At 43.1% G+C, this 21,856-nt stretch overlaps 1 protein-coding gene across 5 annotated transcripts in view; it reads left to right on the top strand.

Moving 5' to 3' along the window:
* plekhg5b (pleckstrin homology domain containing, family G (with RhoGef domain) member 5b) overlaps positions 1 to 21,856 on the top strand; it is a 72,617-nt gene that overhangs the window by 33,781 nt on the left and 16,980 nt on the right. For 3 of the 5 annotated variants that reach the window (XM_073469557.1, XM_073469558.1, XM_073469561.1), the window contains 6 exons: positions 10,926 to 11,067; positions 12,248 to 12,347; positions 12,587 to 12,647; positions 13,015 to 13,106; positions 13,204 to 13,340; positions 15,551 to 15,717. In XM_073469557.1, coding sequence (XP_073325658.1) covers positions 10,926 to 11,067; positions 12,248 to 12,347; positions 12,587 to 12,647; positions 13,015 to 13,106; positions 13,204 to 13,340; positions 15,551 to 15,717 — 699 coding nt within the window. Of the gene's footprint in view, positions 1 to 3,250; positions 3,399 to 10,925; positions 11,068 to 12,247; positions 12,348 to 12,423; positions 12,495 to 12,586; positions 12,648 to 13,014; positions 13,107 to 13,203; positions 13,341 to 15,550; positions 15,718 to 21,856 lie in introns of those variants that run through there. The other 2 variants (XM_073469559.1, XM_073469560.1) reach the window with 2 other exon arrangements.

The following is a 21,856-nucleotide window of genomic DNA, read 5'->3' on the forward strand; positions in this document are numbered from 1 at the left end:
TCGACCAAAGTGATGCCAAAACTTCTGACACTGAAAAACTGAAAGCGAGCAAGTTGAGTCAAGCCGAGCCGTACGGTGCAGTGGAAACACAGCTTTATTTATCATTCGCTAAATCCCTCACCTGAACAGTAATCTCCTATCATTGATTAGCAACTGTAACAAGGCACGGCTGACCGATCTAGCTTTTGATACCTCTCACGTGTATTCAAAGAGATTAAAGGGTGCGATGTCTTCTTTGGCCTTTGCAAAACACAAAACACAACAGCCAAAGTGTAAAGAAACTGATTAAAAAGTGTGTTCAAAAGCTCTAAGCTGCAAACGTTAGCATACCTGGCTAAACAGCTCACCACCTATTAATGCCTACCTGGCATTTCTTCCACAGCGAGGTGCCGTTTGATTTACTGACTGGAGTTACAGGTTATGTGAGAAGAAGCCCTGATCAGGACCTGCTCACATCAGCTGTGTGGGAGATTAGATGCTACTACTGTATTAGCATTTAGGCTAACAACTCTGGCTGCACTTAATTTGGTTTGGAGAAGTTTAGATCATTAACATTTTATAACTAATTACTTATTTTGAGTGGTCAATCTGTCACTGTTATATGTGCTGGCATAGCAACAGTAACCGAGGAGGGTGGGGCTTAGCAAGCGGTCAGCTGTTTCTCGACCTGTTGGATTTGTACCGATGATGCTGCATTCAAATGTCTCAGAAATGAAGTCGTAACGAGCAGAAATGATCCTTTAAAGTATCAGATCCATGTGTTTTAAATGTACAGTATGACTTATGGGGATCATTACGTACACCTGCCGTCATCCTTTTATTTTCACTTGCAGTTATTAGCTTTGAATGACTTCATCCCCCGTTAAACGCCCTCCTCATCCCCACATTTGAAGTGAATGAACGCTCACCAGAATTTAACGCCGCGGCTCCTTTTGATGAACATACTCAACATGTGTTAGAGTAACACACGCACACTCTTCTGAGAGGGAGAAACACAACAAGTGCCTCTGTTTGAGTAAATCCACATGTGTGCGAGGCGTACGGTACCAGAAAGAGGGAGAGTCGGTTAATGGGGAACAGGCATGCAGACAGGCAGGCAGGCAGACAGGCAGGCAGGCAGGCAGGCAGGCAGGCAGGCAGGCAGGCAGTCTCGTTGCATAACGGCAGGCAGTAAAAAAGCCTCCTCGCCCAGCCAGAGGACAGATGGCGGCAGAGTAAAGCGAGCGCACGTCAGTGGCTCTCTCCCATGCCACTCCTCAACAGATGCATCGTTTATTTATTGAAAAATAAATCAGACTCGAGCCAGGCCAGCCCAGCTCTCCCTCTTTGATCTCCTGCAGCCGCACTGGCCGCTGTTTTCAATCCCACCTACTGGCCCACAGCTAATGGCATCTCTGTGTAATGTTTAGGAAAGCAGGCCCTCTCCAGCGTACGTAGGGAGGCCCGATGGGGTCGAGTGCTCGCTCCCAAGACGACAATGAAAACAGGCTCTTAGATAAAGGTAGCAAAAACATCACATGTGGCACGTGAGTTTGACTTGTTTGATGAAGAGCTTTTTTAGATTTTAAAACCTTTTCTTTGACAATCGATCATACTTAACATCATAACAGATGATTGTATTGTTAGATGCATCTAAGAACTAAAGGATATCTTGACAGCACAGTACGCAGAGGGGTGAGTGGCTAAAGAGGAGTTGTGTCTGTGTCTGATAGGTCCATTTATTTAAGATGATGTAGGAAGTGTGAGGTTGAAATAGTTCAATATAATACTAATATTATTTGGTAATAATAATGACAATAATTTAATAGTTAAGTGATATATCGAAACTTATTTCAAAATAATGATGGAAAACTAAAATAATTAGTTGTCTAGTATCATTAAAAAACAGATTTCTTTTGGGGTTTTTTGACTTTCATGCAAAAGTCAAATAAAATTGAACATAATAAATTAAATAAGCTGACACCTTGGGGTCAGGAAAGTTATTTTTTACAACTAAAGATAAATTATCAGTTGACTGATGGATAAACGAGTCCTAGATTAATCAATAATGAAAGTAACAATCCCTACAGCCCTATAATGATGGCTATTTCCAAATTTCTGTAACTGGTAAATTGACGTGCATGTATATAGTGCTTTTCTGGTGCTTTACAACATGTCACATTCACACACACACACACACACACACACACACACACACACACACACACACACACACACACTGATGGCACAGCCCTCAGGAGCAATTTGGGGCTCAGTTTTGCCCGTGAATACTTCTAAGTGTAGCCGGGGGATCCTGGGATCGAACCGGCAACCTTTCATTCATTGGACGATCCACTCCTCAGTAAGCCACAGTCATGTTTTAAGCCCAGTTTGAGCAAACCTCAGGTGTTCAGGAAGCTTCTTCCACAGTTTGGGAGCATTGAAACTAAAATCTGCTGCACCCTGCTTGGTTTTGATCCTGGGAACACTGAATAAACCTGTCCCAGATGACCTGAGGGACCTGGATCCTTCACAATGTATAAGTAAATCAGAGATGTATTCAGGCCCGAGGCCGTTTTTTGCTCTGTAAACAGGTAATAGGATTTTTAAAATCATTCCTTTGACACACAGGAAGCCAGCGCGGCGATTTCAGATCCGGTGTATTGTGCTGCACTTACTTAGTGGACTACAAAGGAAAATGACATGTGACGATGTGAAGGATTACAGCAGACAGAGTTTGCAATTGACAGAGAAGTATTTGACTTTACACGCACAGACACAGGATGGTACACTTGTGTTTGTGTAGTCTCTGCACTCTGTACTTTAGTGTACTGATGCATGCGCAGGTCAAAGGTCAGCACACGAGGGTATTGACTGTGAAAATGAGACGGTGGTTGTCTCTCTTTGAGTCGTAGACTATGAACCACTGATGATGTGTACTTGCGTCTGACTTTTGGGTTGTCTTTGATTATTTCGACGCTGTAGACCGTATGAGTTGCTCTGACCAAAGTCTGTCTGGATGTTTGACTGACTCCACTGCAGTCATACTATTTGAACAAGACTGTGCATGACTCTGCCTCGTCTAGCGCTAACCAATCATTTGCATGCGTGGGTGTGTTTATTGGGATGCGCTGGAGCTTTGCTGCTTTTCTCTTTCTGTGTGTTTTGTGTAAGAAAGAGGAAAAATAAAACAACAAGGCCAGGTCGGGTTTTCGTAAGAAAAACAAGAGGGCGAGAGCGTTGGCTCGAAGCTACCGTGAGCGGACTCCTCCTGCCCCTCATGACTGATGAGGAGGAGCAGCGTTAATGCTATCATAACTCATCTGCTGAGGAGAATCTCGACCCGTTGCCAAATCAGTGATGACTTTCATGTTAGGACAGGACCTTAAAGCAGCCTTCTCTGTGGGAGTGGAGTGATGGTAAGCATTAAAGTTGGCCCGTGCAATTAAACACGGTGTACCTGGATGTCACCAGCAGTCTCAACAAAGACTGAAGTACAGCAAAAACATTTCAGCGGCCTAAACAAAAAGGTTTTAGCTCAACTTAACCAAACAGAATCCGCCATTGTCCCCCGATATGAAGCATTGGTAAAGCGGTTGTTCTTTGTGTTGATTCAGGTTCGCTTTGATTTCGTCTTTTCTATAGAGTGTGTGTGTGTTGATGGCTGCTCAGAACAATGAGTGTGCTCTATGGGTGTGTGCACCACTATGACAAACAGCTGTGTGTACGTGTGTTTATGTGTGTGTCACAGAGCAATGCATGTGTGGGAACATGTGTTTTCACAATAAGTCGATAAAAGATACAATTTTTTTAATTCTCTTGCAGTTAATGTTTGTGTTGTACACTAACCCTGAACCCAGCTACACTGCCTCCAGTCTCACACAAACACACAACAGTAAAAATTAAACAAGAAAAGCTTAATTAAAAACTCGAGCTGGAGCATGTTTCCTCTCTCGGCCAGCTCTGTTGTATAATACTTATCCTATTATTATGCATCTGGTTGGCTAGTTATTGTCTTGTGTTGACATTAATTTCTCCACATCAAGGATTGGTTTTCATAGCCAGTTTTTTTTATTTTGAAACCAGTCCAACCAGGTAAAATATCCAGATTTGTTATGATCAGACAATAACACACCTCTTATCAAATATTTTACCCCTCCTCCCCCTTTTTTATTGGACACGCGCATTCGCGCAATGTAGAAATCAGCTTCACATCCCGATCTTGTGAAACGCTTTGATGGAATCACTTCAGATTGGGCACCGAAGTCGACTCGGCTTCAAGGATGAACTGGTGAGAATTTGGTGGTCAAAGGTCGAGACCACTGTGACATCACAGTGTACAACCCTGGCGCAGTTATTCTAATTTTAGCATGTGCGGACTGCCACCAGCAGCAGATTATATCATTTGTGGCTAATCTAACTAAAATGGAAGAAATCTCTGCAGGTCTGAACTTTAAGTTTCTCTGCACCCGCACACCGCACCAAGGAAGTGCATTGTTGACTCTGACGTTGTTTGGATGATGCACTAATTAACATTCATTTTATAACAACTAAAATAAAACTTTTGGCTTTTAATAATGTACTCTCTGCAAACGAGGCATCTGTACTGGGCTTAGCCTCATTCCCACTGCGTGGGATGGTCCCAATAGAAAAGCTCAGAGCAGTTAACCAGACGTACAAATGCCAAACCAACCTCTTAGTCCGCACCCTGAAAGTCTTTTCTCTTGTAAAAGTAAAAGAAGATTGTTTGGAAACACTTCCAATAAAGAAAGAAATCTCACCTTTTGTGAGCTTTTCTATGGGAACCATCCAGGACCGTCTCCCACACAGTGGGAGAGAAAGTGGCCACATGAGGCCAAAGTTTGTCATCGCTCTGTAATACCATCGACTGTGAGTGAACTCTGAGTTTTTGTAGTTTAGTAAAAGAGTCATGTCAATATCAGGAGAATCCTGCCATATTAATATTTTAAGTCTTATCGACTCTGCAGTGATCAGTAATTTCACATTTTGTGCTTTTTGTCTATTTTCTGATTTGTAGCTAGATTCGATTTGTAGCTCTAATTGAGTCTTTAAGTTGTCTTTATTCATTACTTTAGTTACAGATTTTGAAAACTAAACGTATCCAGATTCGATCAGAGATTCAGTTTTGATAAAATGCTGCCAAACTGAATCTCTATCAAGCATTACGCAACAAAACAACAACAGCCCATTACCTCTGTAAAGATACACCATGATAATAATTAGCTGTGAGAGAAACTACAGCCTATGGCTTGAATACCCTTTTTTTTCTTTTCACTCCTCAACCGCACATGTGTTCACGGCGATGCGTGCGATTACATAACTGCTAGGTGTGCTCTGGCAGGACAAGCTGTTCCGGAGGAGGGCTGGGTAAGGTTAGAGGGGGAAATGCGGTCAGGTTGCAAACTGATAAGATGTGGAGATCGTTACTGAGCGGATTCTCTCTCTGCTCCTCACTGCAACCCTGTGATGGATGGGCCTTGTATCACATTGAGTCAGATCTGTAATCTGGGTTTGAATTTATCTACGGCCTTTCCCTCAGCGTGTCACATAGATCCGTACACAAAGACTGATTACCCACAGATTTTCCAGCCTGCGAGGATGTGGCAAGCCGACAAAATGTATTTAAAATTTTCCTCAGGAGCCAAAATTGTGATGGTGGTGAGGACGTTGCAGCCAAATTGAACTGCCAGGCTGTTGCTGTAAACCCACAATTTCCATCCTTAATTATAAATCACATTTAAGACATTTGAATCGAAAGCCAATATAACTATTCCCCCACTTTTAATGTCTTTAGCATCAGCTGTTTGTAGTCGTCTTGCGCTCTGTAAAGCTGTTTGTTTGCACCAAAAGAAGATTAATAATTAGAGTAATTTAATTGAAGCGAGCGGCTACAGGATGTGTTTTTAAAGTGGTGTTGGAAGAGCCTTCGCATGTTGCGTGCCAGCGTTCGAAGGATTTAAGTGTTAAGGTAATAATCCTGATTCACCTCAGAAGACTCCAGTCATCTTCTTCCAAACAAGAAGGGCTTTATTACAGCTGAGCGGCTGGTGCGCGGTTCATCGATGACACAGACCTTGCAGCGGGCATGCCTGCGTTTGCAAGTCCATGTATGTATATGTGCGTGGAAGTGTTGCCGTGTTTGCAGGATGTGTGGAAACAAGGGTGCATAAGCAGGTGCCACGTGGCATTGGATGTGCTAAGCCAAGACGAAGGGCCGCTGTGGGGCCAGTGTGTGTTCTCAGCTGTTGAGGTGGGGGGGGCTGTGTGTGTTAGTGTGTGTGTGTGTGTGTGTGTGTGTGGCATTTCATCTACAGTCACTCATGCTCTCTCCCGAACCTCCCCACTAATCCGGCAAGATCTGAGAGCAGGCATGCGGGGGGGGGACACGCGACACACACTCACATGACAAGTGTTGTCTCGCACACATTCATACGCTCGCAGTACGAGGCACGCATGGCCTCCCTGTCAGCTGTTCGGCACGGTCACATTCTCTTACAGTCAGCTTCGCTTACACCCTCCTCCTCCTCGTTGTGTTGGGAAAACTGATCCAGATCCAGTAACGGCCGGGTAATGAAAGTCAGGTTGTCCTCATACCTGGGTTATCAATCATCCATCTTATTGATAGGAATGTTCAGTATTGCAAAAATTCTCTGTTGCACAAATCCGGAGCTCAAACTCAAGTTATTTTAGGTCCATTTTCAGGTATCTGCCATGCATCTAAGATTATAAGCTCTTCTAGGTTTGATTTTTTTTTTTTCAGTTTGGTGCTTTCTGGTAACTCCTAGGGCCTTTTTCTTCATCCTATGATGCACTCGTTTGTCTTGGCCAGCCGTCAGATATTTTCAGCTACTTTCGTTGCAGCAGGAATGTGAACACCCCAACTTGATAGTGAGGAAGGCCGACCGATCTGGACTATTGTCTAAATATGGCATCTGATTTGCTCAGATTTGCTCAGATTTCTCTGGCCCGGCCGTCTGTCTCCGCACCTCAGGGAGAACATACCACCTCTGTGCGACGGGACATTTGACTCGACTACACGAAAATGTGCGAGCATGTGTTGACTTCAGAAGGAGCATAAGTAGGTGATGTTGTAACAGCTTTCTGCGACTTGTCTGCTTCTGCCACGAAGCTGTCTGTGCGGCAGCGTCAAGCCGTCAAGTGGTAAGATAAGGTCAGTGACTCAGTCGGAGGTGAGACACTTCACTCCTCTGTACCTGCAACTTGTCGAACGTCACAGTCAACGTCAACTGCAACTGTTGAGAAATGTCTTGAACTGAATAGCACTATAGTCACAGTGAGCACAGGACTGAACAGGATCCCAGTGTGTTGAAAAAAAGGTAGAACACACCTTTTGTTCCGGCTTGAAATACCTCAACAGCTATTGGATGGGTTGCCATGACATTTTTGGCATATTTTGCCAAAATGAATCCTACTAACTTGGGTGATCGCCTGAGTTTTGCCCTCAGCTGTACTTTGTGGTTGTTTGTGGTATTTTGTCATCGTGATATGAGACTATATATATCGTCTTCAATTTTGGATATTGTTATTTCGTGATCTGGCATAAGTCTTTTAGTTTTAAAAGCTCCAGAACAGTAAAGTGATGTCATTTTCTGAACTTATCAGACTGTTCATACTTGTTTTAATACTTCCCTTTACCCAATTAGTCATTATAGCCACATCACTGATGACTATTTATCCAGAAATCTAGTGAAGTAGCAGTAGCTATGACAACAATATTGTCACAACATCAACATTAATATCAGGGCATTTGTTCAAAGTATTGTGAAGGTTGGTTTTGTCACATGCTTTTGAGGCTATTTCAATATATTGAGATATCGTGTATATTGTCTAAAAATATTGTGATACCTTTATAAGGTCTTATCACCCGGCCCTGCTTGGTAAAACATTATTATAAGATGGTGAACATGGCAAACATTATTATTGAATAACATCGGCATGTTGTCATTGTGAGCAAGTCAGCAAGTACCATTGTGCCAATGTAGCCAACAGTTACTTACTCACACATTCAGCAAATAAGGAAAAACATGATCATTACTTTGAAGTCATCATTGTGTTTATTTGATGAATGAAAGTCCAATGTTCACCAGCAACTTAGCACACTCCTCCATTTTGCACGTTCACACCTAGGGCTAGGGCTACATGTGTTAGCGCTACATGGGCCTCCAAACAAAGGTTTTTCAGAGGCACACTTCAAATTGAGGTTTATGAGAACTCTGTCTTATCAATGTGTTATGGTCCTTTTCTTCGTACAAGACAATCCCTGCTAATTTGTTGATAGTTGGTAGTTTGTTTGTTTCAGTAGCTAACTAACTAGCAAGCTATCTAACGTGACATTGTTACTACCAAATTGTGATTGAGTGTCTCGCATTTTGACATATTTCCATCTTGCATTAATCTCCTATGATGGCATGAGGCCCAATATGTAACTGAAGTCCTGCAGCGAAGTTGCTGCACTTGTTACCGCTCCTCTAATATCAGTGCAGTGTGTTTATGTCAGACGATAAAGCACCAGTAATTACCAGGTAGTGTGTTCCACAGTTTTATTTGATGACATGATTGATGGCGAGAAGTTGTGAACAAATTGCGTCCATGTTCTTTTATCTCCATCCGATGAATAGCAAATAGCATTGTGCTAATACCAGGATCACCACAGCTGAAGACCGCATGTTGGAAATACCTGCTCCCGTCTGTTTATTTAAACGGCATCAACGACAACAGATGACATATGAGGGTGTTGAAGGGTTGTCCCATTTCATAGGGGCAGATTTATTAATTACCCCTTGATTTCTGTCGTTTTTATGCTAAAAACAGCCGTCTGCTGCAACCAAAAGTGACACAATGAGATTGATGAGGCTGAAAAACAGGAAAATTGCTGGAAATCCAAAACGATGAGCTAAAAGATGCTAAAATGCTCCAAAGAGTTCCCAGGTTATAATTTTCTTGCTTCGTCGCTAAGAGAGATACCTTTCACATATGAGTATTCATGTGATCTGTTGTTCATATAAAAATGTTGGTAATACTGGCTCAAAGATTAAAACTTTGATCTTATTTTGGTAGACTAATTAGTAATTACAATATCGGAACGGTCCACCGCTCCTTTTTTTTGCTCTGTCACACTTTGTTTTAGTTGTGTCACCATGTTCCCATATCTCACCGGTTACCTTCGTAAGTACAATATTATCATAACTGATAGAGATGAGCCAAAACTATGAAAATAAGACCAAAGTTGTAATAAACCGGAATGCAGTTGTGGGAGGGAGAGCATGTCAACAAACAAGGCCGTCCTCGTAGCCTCGCTGACTCTGGTCTCGGTCTCTTTTCTATTTAAAACCTGGTGGGGGGACTCTGCCTGGGTATAGTGACCCTGGGTGTATGAGAGGAAGGGAGGAGTCGGTGGTGGTGGTGGCAGCCGACCGAGAAGAAGGGGAGAGAGAGGAAAAAGGAGAGGACCCTGGCTCGTGGAGCTCAGAGCGGGGCTGTTTAATCTCTGCAGGACCGTCAGATGGCTTTGACAGAGCACAGGCACCAATTAGGCTGCAAGATTAGGGGGGCTTTGTACTTCTGAAAAGCTTCTGGATGGACTTTTTTTTTTTTTTTCTTCCTTCCTGCCTTGGGTTTATATCTTTACTGGGACTCCTCACCCTCCAATAACCTTATCCCTCCCTCCTTCCCTCCCTCGCTCCTTCTGTCCTCTTCAAGCTCTGCGACCTGCTCCTTAAAATCTGCGATTATACCTGGCTAGACATTGAGAGGAGTGGATTAATAAGGCAGCTCGGCAGTGTGGCTTGACGGGGGCGCGCTGCAGAGTGAATTAGCAGGCCAACGTGGTGGCGAGTTGGATGTTTATTGGGGTCCTGGGAGCCTGCTGGCATGGAGACAGAGGCGATTTGCAGGAGTCGGGGCGACTCCTGCTCCGGTCTGCAGAATATGACGGTAGAGTACCAGGGGAGGGCAGAGAGAGAGTCATTTGTATTGAATTCTACGTTACTTGATGGCACTTAAACTCTGTTATGTCTAGCAAGAGCATTTGGCAGTGCATATGCATGTATATTAACAATATAGCTACTCAAGATGGACCTATGTCCCAGCGTTTTGTCAGAGGATGGCGTCCACGTCTATAGTGTTTACATGAAAGCTACATTCCCGAGCTCAAACCCCCGTTGTGCACATACGAGCATATTTACACACACTCACATGCACAGACACACTGCTCCTCTTGAGTACATGGAAACAATGACAGGAAGTACATTAGCGGGACCTCCATTGTATCTCCCCATATGTCCTCGCTTCCTGAGCCGGGTGTGGGTGATGGCGAGGGGGGACACAGGGTGGAGTGACTAGATGTAGAGGAGCCCTCTGGTGCCACCCGGACACCGCTGAGGTGAGGGAAAGAATAGTAAGAAGGGGGGGAGGACGGGGCGTATCTGTCTGGGCCGAGACAGAGATCCTTAATCCTGCAGCCTTCTGCTGCCCGTCGCCTCAGCGGCCTCAAAGTGTCCCAGTTGCTGACCTGTGGTCAGTTTCATTGTTTCACCTCTTGGGATACGATTTCAGATTACGTAAGTGTAAGCTTGTCCCAGATCAGCACAGAAGGTGAAAAAACTAACTTTAAGTCAATTAGTTGTCCTCCCGCAGAGGGGGACAGATGGTGGGAGGGTGGGAGTCACCAAACCTCAGGAATGCCCGTGGCAGCGTCTGTGGTCATTTAATTGTGGCAGAAACAATAGTCAGGCAGGGAGCTGTTTATTCTGAATGTGTGTGACTGCTGTACCCTTTCACTTTGGCCCAGTCTGTTCAAAATGTTTTTGTATTTTAATGCAGGGACCTCGTGTACTTGGCAGTCATGTGATTTTAACTTTCTCTTGTCCTCTTTTTCCCCTCTGTGTCTCTGTCTCTGCTTTTAGGTTTGCCACCACCCAGACTGCCTAGACCTGAATAACAAAAGCCCCCTTCACCTGTGTGAGTCATGTGACTCACGCTGCCATTCAGAGAACACAGACAACATGCACTTTGACCGGCACCCCCGATTTGACTTACAACCTCAAGGTAGACTTGCTGCTGTATTTCTTTATTTGGTATTCTCCCTCTTCCAGTCGTTCCCATTGCCTCATTACAGGATGTCACTGTGTAAATATCAAGGACACTGAGATGAGTTGTTGTCTACATAAGGCAAAACATGTAAAACATCTTGTCCCATGTGTTACGTGTGAAATTCTGACCTTTTGTAATCTACGAGAATAGTTGAACTCTCATTGCCATTAAATGGTTGGTTCATCCAAATAAAGAAACTTAATTTCTCACCTGTCTCTAGTCCTAATCTAATCTGATAATCAGACTGAGTTCATGTTGTTCTGTGGTCACTTTCCTGTATCAGGATGACATATCCATCCTGTTAACGTCATTTTGAGATGACTTGGAAGCTGAAGTAGGTGTTGTTCCGAGACATTTTCACAGTGCGGGAGTTGTTACGTCTTTGAATTGACTCATAACAACCCGTACAGCTGTGTTGATATGTTCTACGCATCTGGCGTAGGAAGCAAGCTATTCCGGAAAATGACGCCGTCAGCTGTTATTAGTTGACTGTTTATTCCAGCTGGCAGAAACCGCCATCATCGGGCTCAATGCAAACCAGGCTAATGCTAACGAGCCGTGCAGGGTATTTTAGATTTTTTTGCCCACGCCTCTTGATATCCACCCCAGAGAATAGAGGTTAATTGAATTTGGCTAAGTCTGACACTGTGGGGCCCAGGCTATAACTTGGGTCCTGTAATTTAGCCTGTGTTTTTATCTGCACTTTGCAAATTAGCACCGTTAAAGGTATGCCGAATTCGCTGTTAGCAGTTCCTGTTTGCAGTGCACCTATGAATGCACATGCCACTATAACTGGATTTGTTTGATACTGAAGCGAATTTAAAAACATGAGGATTCTCAGGCAAGTTCCAGAGTTATGAGGAGCGTCTTCATAGCTGATTTATGGACGTTTATTCATGATATAAATCAGAGATGATCATCACAACAAACCTCTGATCCAGACTAACAATGACTGATTCCAGAAAGAGGGGGATCTCAGAGACAGATAAATTAAAGTAAAACTGTCCGCATGGCGAGATAACACAAGAAGCGGGGGTGAAAATTTTGTCCTTTTGGATGAACCGACTATTTAAAGCTTGATATTAAAAGTTGTGATCCAACAGAAGGAAATGACTGTTGTGTTTCTGACCTTTAGCCTCCATCCTGGCTCGGAACGTGTCCACACGCTCCTGTCCCCCTCGCACCAGCCCCCCCTCCGACCTGGAGGAAGAAGACGAGGGGAGCAATGACCGCGGGTCAGTAAACCCTCTGTTATATCATGCTAGTGCTCATGTAGTCCTGCCTGTCAGTACAACTCTTCTGTTTTACACTGGACGATGATTCACAGCCATGTAATATGTGTCTGCTGACAGTTTTTGATCACTTATTTCCAGGTCCCCATGGTAACATTACACAGGCTGTTTCTCATATGTTGGTTTCTTTTGAAGAACTGGGATATAAAAGGTATGTTAATGTGTGTGTAACTGTTTTGCAGGGATCGTAAAACAGGGGGGATAAAGTTGGTGAAAAAGAAACCGCGGAGACGACACACTGATGTAAGTAATCATGCAGACACATGGGCTGCAGTGTGCAACGTAAAAAGTCCCCCCCGTGAAACTGCAGATTCATTTCTGTTCCTGGAAGGAGGGCACTGCTTCTTCACCTCAAAGCTTTTAGAGATATTTTGAGGGACATTAACCGTATTTTTCGCTTATTTGTGTGTGCACAGCTACTATTATTCTCCGCAGCGATGATATAACATAATGGTCTCCCAGGCTGCTCTTTGTCTCAGTCGGGCAGTGTAGTGAGAAGGAGCCCCCCTGTGGATCTGCTGAGAGCTCACATACAGCTCGAGCCTGGGGTGGGCCGGCAGAGCTGCAGCCCCACCTGAGTAAACTAACAGTGTGTCTGTGCCCCCTGCAGGACCCCAGTAAGGAGTGCTTCAGCCTGAAGTTTGATCTCAACGTGGACATCAACACAGAAATTGTACCTGCAATGAAAAAGAAAACCTTGAGGTGAGAGGGGAGAGGAAGAGGAGGAGCGGCCGCACAAAATGTGTTGCAAGAGTCTGAACCATAATTAACAGCTTCCTGTTTATCTGAACTTTACCAGAGAGGTTTTAGGTCCAGTGTTTGAGAGGAACGGCATTGAGCTGTCCCGGGTCGACTTGTTCCTGGATCAGTCCAACACGCCGCTGTCCCTCAACTTCGAGGCCTACCGATTTGGAGGACACTACCTCAAAGTCAAAGGTAAAAACAACACATGACACATTCATGGATTTCAGCACAGATTCAACCCCAGCTTGCAATTAAGCCCTTTCCTCCACAGTACATTTGTCCTCGTCTCTGGTAAAATGAAAGAAAAGCAGCACAGCACCGTTTGCACTCATTCAGCGTGTATTTAAAGCTGTTCTGGTCTAGAAGCACAAAATGTGGCCGGATGGGAGGATCGGGAGCGGAAATTCATACCAACATGATTTATCACTGCCTTTTCTGATAAAAGCAGGTGTAAAATGTATTTTATTGGACACACACTGAGGGAGAAACACAAGCCAGATCAAAACAGTGAGACCTCGGACAAATTACAGGAAATGAGAAGATGTAAAGATAGAAACTTTACAGAGGCTTTTCATCCAAGAGCAACTATGTGAGAGTTTGGATTTAATTTGACCTCTCTGGTTCCCTCAGTGGGCTCCGGCTCGAATATGTATTTTTTTCTGACCTTAAATGACCCACAGCAGGTCCGATTTATTGTTTGAAGCAGCCAGTAACACAAATACAGCTTTTCTCTTGCAGAGGGGAGATTGAGACGCACTCTTACTTCCAAATGTGTCTTCTGTTCATTCACTTATGTCACAGGCAGCAGCAGAAAACACTTTCTTTAGCAATCCGTTACTTTACGTATCAAAAAAGACACAGAAGCCATTTAGCTGCATGCGATGCAAATCAGATGAACTGCACCTGGTCGCAGTTACGTTTGTAGTCTTTTGCATTCTCCATTCATTTTGCATTCGAGAGGTTAAATTGCAGCAGGCGTCAGATATTTCTAAAGACACTGCTGGTAGCGTGGTAGACGTGGCAGGTCATGTTGGCATTTCTAAATCTGTCATAATTGTCCTTCGTGAAAGGAATATTGGCAAACACTCACACCATAAACTTAAACTATAATCGCGGCTATAGAAAGTGTTGATCTCTCACGTTGTTAATAGAAAGTGCGAAGCCTTTTAGTCTCGTAGATCAAAGTCGTTCTGTATTTTAGACATCACGCTATTCTTATCTTTGTTCCTCTAACAATGACTAAGGGGTACAGATGGCGTTGGCCAGCTTCCTCTTGCATCCTTGTTTCTGACGAGGAGGAAAAGGAGTGGACTGCATCCTTGGAAGACATCCTAACTAAGGGAAAAATTGTCACTTTCCTGCTCAACCTTGTTCCAGAAGATCATTAAGATTCGCATGACTCTTAATAACACAGCAGCAGCTTGATGACTCTGCCAGCTTTCTTTCCCCAGTGGAAACTGGGAATGGTGCCTCTCCTCTGCGATCGCTGCAGTTAAACTTGTTGCAGCCTCTGGATCAAAGGCCCATTTAAAGCTTTCCATAAAAGAGATCCTATGCCATGACTAACTGCTATTCTTTTGAAATTGCCACCACCCCGACTCACACCTCTTGACCACAGTCTGGAGTTACACACAGTCTGAAACAGAGAGGTCGAGGGCAAACAGTCTACAGCTGTTCAGTCACGTGGTCGGCTCTATTTTGTTCTGTATTGTTAACACTTTCCATCAAACCTCAACCCCTTCGCTCCCATCGATCTCATAGTGTTGGGTTTTTTCCGCAGCAGGGAGCTCTTTTCTCAGCGAAAAATGCTCTAAAAAATGTCTGCACGCTACCTGACCAGGCTAAGTTAGCAAGTAGTTGTAGCATTTAGCAGCTAAAGACGCACATACTTCCCTCAGGAGTTCATGGAGACCAAAAACAGAGCTAAAAGAGAGGGAATATTTGGACTTAAATTTACCAGATGGCGAGAAACACACCTGAATAAATACTGGATGTGTAGTCAGACAAAGTGTTTAATGACAAGTTCAACATATATCATCTTAAAGGTTGATAAAATGTCACTGTTTTGTCCACAACTTCTTTCAGCGACCATAAAGTGGCCATTAAAAGTCAAAGTCCAAGTTTGTCCTTCTTTGTTTGGTATTTTCCCTTCTACGACGTTCACAAAAGCCTGTTTTTTAAGGGTTCGACTTGAAGAAAAAACAATGAGCTGATTACTTTGGGTGTGGTGTTCTGTTAAAAATGACTCAAAACTGAAAAAAAAAGAAAAGTGAACTTGCAAGTATCTTCCTGTGCATTGAAAAAATTAACAAATTATGATGTGCAGATTGTGCAAGCTTCGAGTTTTACAGGATTATTCCCCGGATTGCTAAATCTCCTGTTTTTGTTTTTCTTTTCTTCAGCACGTCTAGGTGATGAGCTGAAGGTGGAGCAGGGTGTGAAGGACTTGCGGTCGCTCAGTCTGCCCAACATGAAGCCCTCTGCAGGTCAGAGCCCCTACATCCTCACCCCAGGCAGCGAGAAGGTGGAGCATGGATCTCTGGGACGCAAAGAAAGCGTGGATCTGTTGGTGAGTTGCATCAGTCTGAAGGGGATTTCATTTGACAGTGGTTACTCGTCATGTTACGCTCCGGCTCATAACACACGAAACTATCTCTCAGACATCATCAAATCAAAATAAACCACCCCTGTAAGACAGACACAGACACACCCAGTGACTCGCACTGCTCTGCTCTGCCACACCCTTTACTGTTTTCCATAACTTCACCTCCTCTTCCTTCACTCCCATGATGCCTTGTGACACTGTAGTATCTCATGGTAATCCCATCATGACCTCATCGCATTGCATTACCTTTATCTGTCCAGCAGAACCCTGGGAATGTATTTTTGGATTTCCGCTTCAGTCTACTGCCAGCTGTGTGTTTGTCTTTGTGTGCACGCTCGTGTATGTGCCTGCCAGCATGCCTGCTCGCTGCTGCCGACTGATCCCTTGAATCTCGTATGGTGATGAGTTCACTCAGGAACACTCTGTGCCACTTCAGCACTTCCTGCAGCTACAGGAAGTGGCTGTTTTGCTACTGATGAGAGATGCTGAGAGGCTGAATAAAGCCGGGAGCATGGAAACAGGGCAGACAGTCATCAGGTTCACGTTGTGGTGTATACTGTAGCGACACGGGCCCGGTGTTCTAGCTCATAGACATTATGAAGCAGTTTTTCATTAACCATTATTTAGCCATAGCCATTTTTTTTTAACCCTCTAACTGTCAGTTATTTCTTTTCATGAACTGATCAGATGTTTTGTCTATAAAATGCCACTAAATGTGTGTTCTCATTCTCATTTAGCACAAGACTAACATAACTAAGGCTTAAAAAACTAACATTGCAGTATTGTGGTTTACTTGTGGTTTGAAAAAACACAGGAATTTTCACCACTTACCTTGAATAGCTCAATAGAGTCTACGCAGGCAATGTCCTCATAGGTGGAAGGTATCAAATGCTGCAGTCTTAACATTCAGCTTGAATACAGTTAAAACACATCTAAAACTAAATGAGACAGCTGTGTTAATGTGCCTTACTTTTACGTGACTGTTCCGCATCCTTACCTTCCCGTGTTGATTTTGAAACGGTACATCGTGCAGCCCTAATGATTGTGGAGGAAGATTTACCACCTCAAAACAAGCAGCATTTGATTTTAAACATAAGTAGGTTTCTCTTTTCTGGCTGGCGACTTGGAGTGACAACTGTCGGTTGCAAATCTTACCGGCTGCAGCGAAAGCAAACTTTTGCTCCATGAGTTTGTTGAAGCACTTCCTCCAGCTGACTTTTGAATGTTTCCAGTTGACTCATTTTAAAACAGAACCTTGGGAAAGAGGTCTTAAATATGCAGTTACAGTAATTGCTAAAAAAAATGCTAAAAGACTGAAGCTAAAGCTGTGTAGCTTCGTTTCTGTATTGGCAGTGTGGAGCTAGTTAAGACTATTTTTTCGTTCTAGCATAACTAGCCAAAAAAAGAGAGGGTTTTTTCCCTTCACTGTTACAAGTCACATTTTATGCTAACAGACACACACACAGACTCACAAGAACAAACAATGCCAGCTGATGCTTCTTCTTCACGGCTCGTAATCAACATTTGAAATCGCTTCCTCTGCGTGACTTTGTCACTGAAGAGGAGCTGAACAAAGTGAGCGGTGATTGTTGCTCAGCACAAAATATTATCTACATGAACAGCCGTATCGTCACTGCTGTGAATTTATGCCAGATGTTTAACAGTTGCTCAAACTTGAATCATCATAATGTAGTCATCCATGTGCCCTCTAGTATTATGAGTGTATTTCCTGTTTGGTAGGACTCAAACACGCAGCTCCAACCCCACCAAGTGTTGATACGACTGATTAGGGAGAGAATTTGGTTTCAATCTGATACCAAGTAAAACAGGATCACAGATATCAATCGCACTTTCTATTCTTTCATGGTTAAAAGGAAATAACTAATAATAACTATCATGTAAGAGATAAATATGCCATGTCTACACAGATGGGATCCTCCCCTATAAGCTAAACCATCTGTCTTTGTCTCTACGTGATAATCTGCACTGCTCTGCAGATGTTGTGTGTATTCTCATTTGTTCAGTGTTCGCAGGTTTGTGCGTTTAGCTTGTGAGCTGCTCTGTTACGTGCTCGAAACAAGTCATTGATTGTTAAATACCCTTCGGGCAAGTCTAGACCCACTTACAGGTGAGTTTGATTGTGTGTGTGTGTGCGCTCGTGCACACACTGTAAACAGACCGGTGTTGATGTCATCGTCGCTTCAGGCAGGGAAACAGGTAGTGGCTCGGTTAAAGCATTTTAACGCCATCTGTGGCGATAAGTCACTAAGTGAGTCATCAAGCAGACACATAAACACTGGAGGTCGCTGAGGAAAGCAGAGTTTTAGTCATGCAGTCATTTCTCACCACCAACTTGTGCCGTGTGGTGTTTTTATTGAGTTTGTGCCATCAAACTACAGGCAGTGTGATTCCTCTCAAAGAGAGGACTTCACTGTAACCGCACTGCAGGTAATGACTTGTCAGGTTTATTGGCTGTGAATGTGGAGAGAGTGATGTGAGTGATAAAGTCAGTGGTGGTGCAGTCCTCAGGGGGGCAGTGATGAGCTGCTTCTGATACTCTGATGCATCTGTTGGATATCTGGCAAAACACATCGAGCCTCTGACTGATACATTTCTTTTTCTTATTGTTTCTTCGCTTGGATGTTTAAGCCTCACTGTGTTTGACAACAGAGGACTGTTTTCACATTCATGTGCTGAAGGAGAAACGTTTCTCTGTGCTCACCTTCAGTCTAAAGTTTAACACCTTGATCCTATGAAGGTGACATCACAACTAGTTTGGACCCGATCATGGTTCAGTGTGCAACGTACACAAGAGCGGATGTAGAAACTTTAAGAGTGTTTACACTAAGAATGAAGCAGGAGACATCTTGTAGTTTGGCAATGAAGATTTTTGAATATTCACAGATTCTGGATTTTTCAATAAGGGGAACAAGTAGATGCAATTTCAGCAGTTTTTAAGGTGTTTACCCCTCAAAGCAGAGTATTTTTTGTTTTATATAACAGTTTGCTGCAATTTACATGTATTATCGCTTTCTTATTGGACATATGTGAGCGGATTGTAAACGTGACAGGAAAAACGAGACCTTCACCGTCTCTCTCGGTCAGACTGTGGACTTCCTCGTGAAGGACTCGGGTCGGATCATCAGGGAAAATCCAAAGGATGTGACTTTATGCACGTTCTCAAGCGCCTTGTCTCAGTGCCTCTCTTTCTTCAGAAACAGTAGCTAGTGTTAGTTTAGAAATGGAGAAATGGAGAAATGGAGTTAAAACATGTTTGGTGAGGGTATTTAAACAAAAACAGCACTCACTCAATTGGCCGATACAAAACCAGCGGTATGAATATGTCAACCTGGGCTCTTGGAAACGGTTTAAAAAACAATTTGGTACATGAATTGGCTAAACCGAGAAAATATTCAGCATATAATCGCTAAAGAAAATGTGAAATTGTGGGTTGCAGCCCTGAATCTCCATTTCACTCTTTGTGAAACTATTTGTTAAGAATGACTCATGAATTATTTAAATCTTGGACCCAAATAAAAGTCTCTTACTATAGAACCTAAGCTCATTGAAGCCTCCTGACACTTTTGTCTTTAACAGACTCGACATCACAAACTCTGTGATCCGTTTTGGGTGCCAGCCTGTGTTTTTATGAAAGCTCTCCAGAGGGACAAAAGCTCGACTTGGACATGTGGGCACTGAGTGTGGTCCTGGAGTTTCTATGGCAGCAGCTTTGGCACTCGCCGTAAAAAGCATGCGTGCCTCCTCTTTATGGAATCAAGAGCTTTGCTCAAAGAAGTTCAGATATTTGCCTAGTGACCGGATTCACGGCCTGGCATGGCAGCGGCTTGTGCCAGGCTCCGGAGGAAAAACCCAGCCAAGTCCTGTCCTTTTCTGTGTAGAGTTGCTCTTTTGTTTCGTTGAGGTATTTCAAAGTTTATTATTGCATGCATGTTACATTTTATAGGCTCTGGCAGGGTCGTGATACGCTGCAGAGAGCTTTGATGATCCAGATTGATTATTTTACGACAGGGAGCCTCGGCCAAGCTCTCTGATTGGTCAAAGGCGCATTCCAACCTCGCTGATAGTTCCCATAAAGCACCGCTGCCCGTCTGTGCCTCGCAATTACTGCACTATCAGCAAATAATGCATCCTTTGACGCCCTTAAAATATCAGCAGGGCATCAAATCACCTTTGATACTGACCTGACATATGTTCAACTTTTAACCTGCGTGACTCGGTGTGGAAAAATCCAGCGGCCTCAGTTTTACAATCCAGTGATCAGTTTTCCTGTTAATTCAACCATTTACGGTCAGATAACTTAAAACCAAAACTAAATCTCAGAGTGGGGATCCCCCTCCTGTCTATTCTGGAGTAGCTGTGATTCATTTAACCTGTTTGGCATGCTGAAGTCATTTCTCCCCCAGGTTCAGGGTTCAGGGTTCAGGATGTTTTTGTTCCATACGCGGCACCAGTGTGCCGTCAGGTTGCGAAAGCAAAAACAAAACTTAGTATACATGATAAATACTGACGTTGCTTTTACAGTATCGCAGCAGATTTTCGGGGAGACGCACGTTTCAGGCACTCGCGTGTCTTTCCTTTTTCCTGAGAACAGAAACTGCAACGTTTACAGTCGTCATAAAGATAACTGGCTGTCTGGGACTTGTGATTTCCAGTAAGCACATACAGTACATTGATCCTCGCTCTCTGTCACTCAGCCGTTTTTTTTTTTATAACGAAAAGGCCATCAGTTGCCATAGCACACTGAACAACACTGCCACTCTGTCCCAGTCCGCTGACTGACTGAGTCCAGTTAAATAGATAAAAACCCACGTAACAGAGCAAATTGTAATAATTTACAGTCAGATTATTTAATCTAGAGATTGTAAATCACAGCAACCAGGATAACGTGACAGTTTGTGGGTGGACAGTTTGGGCTTTTCCAGAGAGTTGATGTGAAGTAATGGATCCTCAGTGCTCACATCTCCCATAATGCACTCTTCCATCACATCAGGAAATAAACTTCAGTTCTAAGTCCTCAAATTTGTCTTTAACACAAAGTTTCTAAAACTTTTATGCCTCAAAAGCTGTGATCCTACTGACCTGTCTAAAATGTTGCCCATTTTTATTCAGTCAAAATTATTGTGTTGCTCTTTGTGAGACATTTGCTGTATCTTTAAATAGAAAAAGCAGGATTTAATTGAAAACCCTGCGTATTGTTTCCTCACTAATGATGAAAACGATGTAACCAGAAAGCTAGTATTAACGTTACAGTGCTTCAACAATAACTTCAGGCTTCACATTAGTCCTGAAATGATTCATCCATGTTGTGAATCGACAGAAAATGAATCTTAAACTGTGTTGATAATCAATTAATTATTCTTTTTCAGGCAAAAATGCCAAACTGTCTCCTGTGCATGCATGTAGAGGCAAATAAGTTCAATTACAACACTATTTTCTGATTTTTTAACAGACCGAACTCATAATCGATTAGTTGAGACAATAATCATCACATTATTTTAAGTTTCAGCCTTAAATCAGATACTTCCTGATTTTTTTAAAAAAAAGAAAAATCAGTAATTTATCAATTTAATTTATTTGGCTTGTATTTGGAACATTAAAATTTGAGAAATTTGGCTTTTTTTGTTTTTTGCAAAATGAAAAAAGGGGTTTCAAATCCAAAAAGTATTATTTTGGTAGCCGTGTGACACTTATATTGAAAATTTCTACCTATACCTACTTAAATATACAGTATCTATCTATCTATTCTTCATTTCCTGCTCCTGAAATGTGAGAATTTGCTGCTTTTCTTTGTCTTACATGAAAGTAAACTGAATATTTGGGTTTCCAATGACACACGTATGACTCTGTAATGGAGATAAAGTTTTATCGCATCCTTTGTTCACGCATCTAAAACCGAGCCTCCTGGCTTTGCCTCGGGGCTGGAGGAGTTTGTTATGTAAAAGACAGGAGAGGTAAACGGTGTTGTTCCATAACAGACAACGACTCGGTGCTTGGGAAACACTGTAGCTGACAAAAGCCCAGAAAAGCCTTCAGGGCTGGAGACTGTGATGACGCAGTGAGCTGATGAGACAGTGAAAGGAGT

The sequence above is a fragment of the Pagrus major genome, chromosome 7 (assembly GCF_040436345.1).
Source record: "Pagrus major chromosome 7, Pma_NU_1.0".
NCBI classification, from domain to species: Eukaryota; Metazoa; Chordata; class Actinopteri; order Spariformes; family Sparidae; genus Pagrus; species Pagrus major.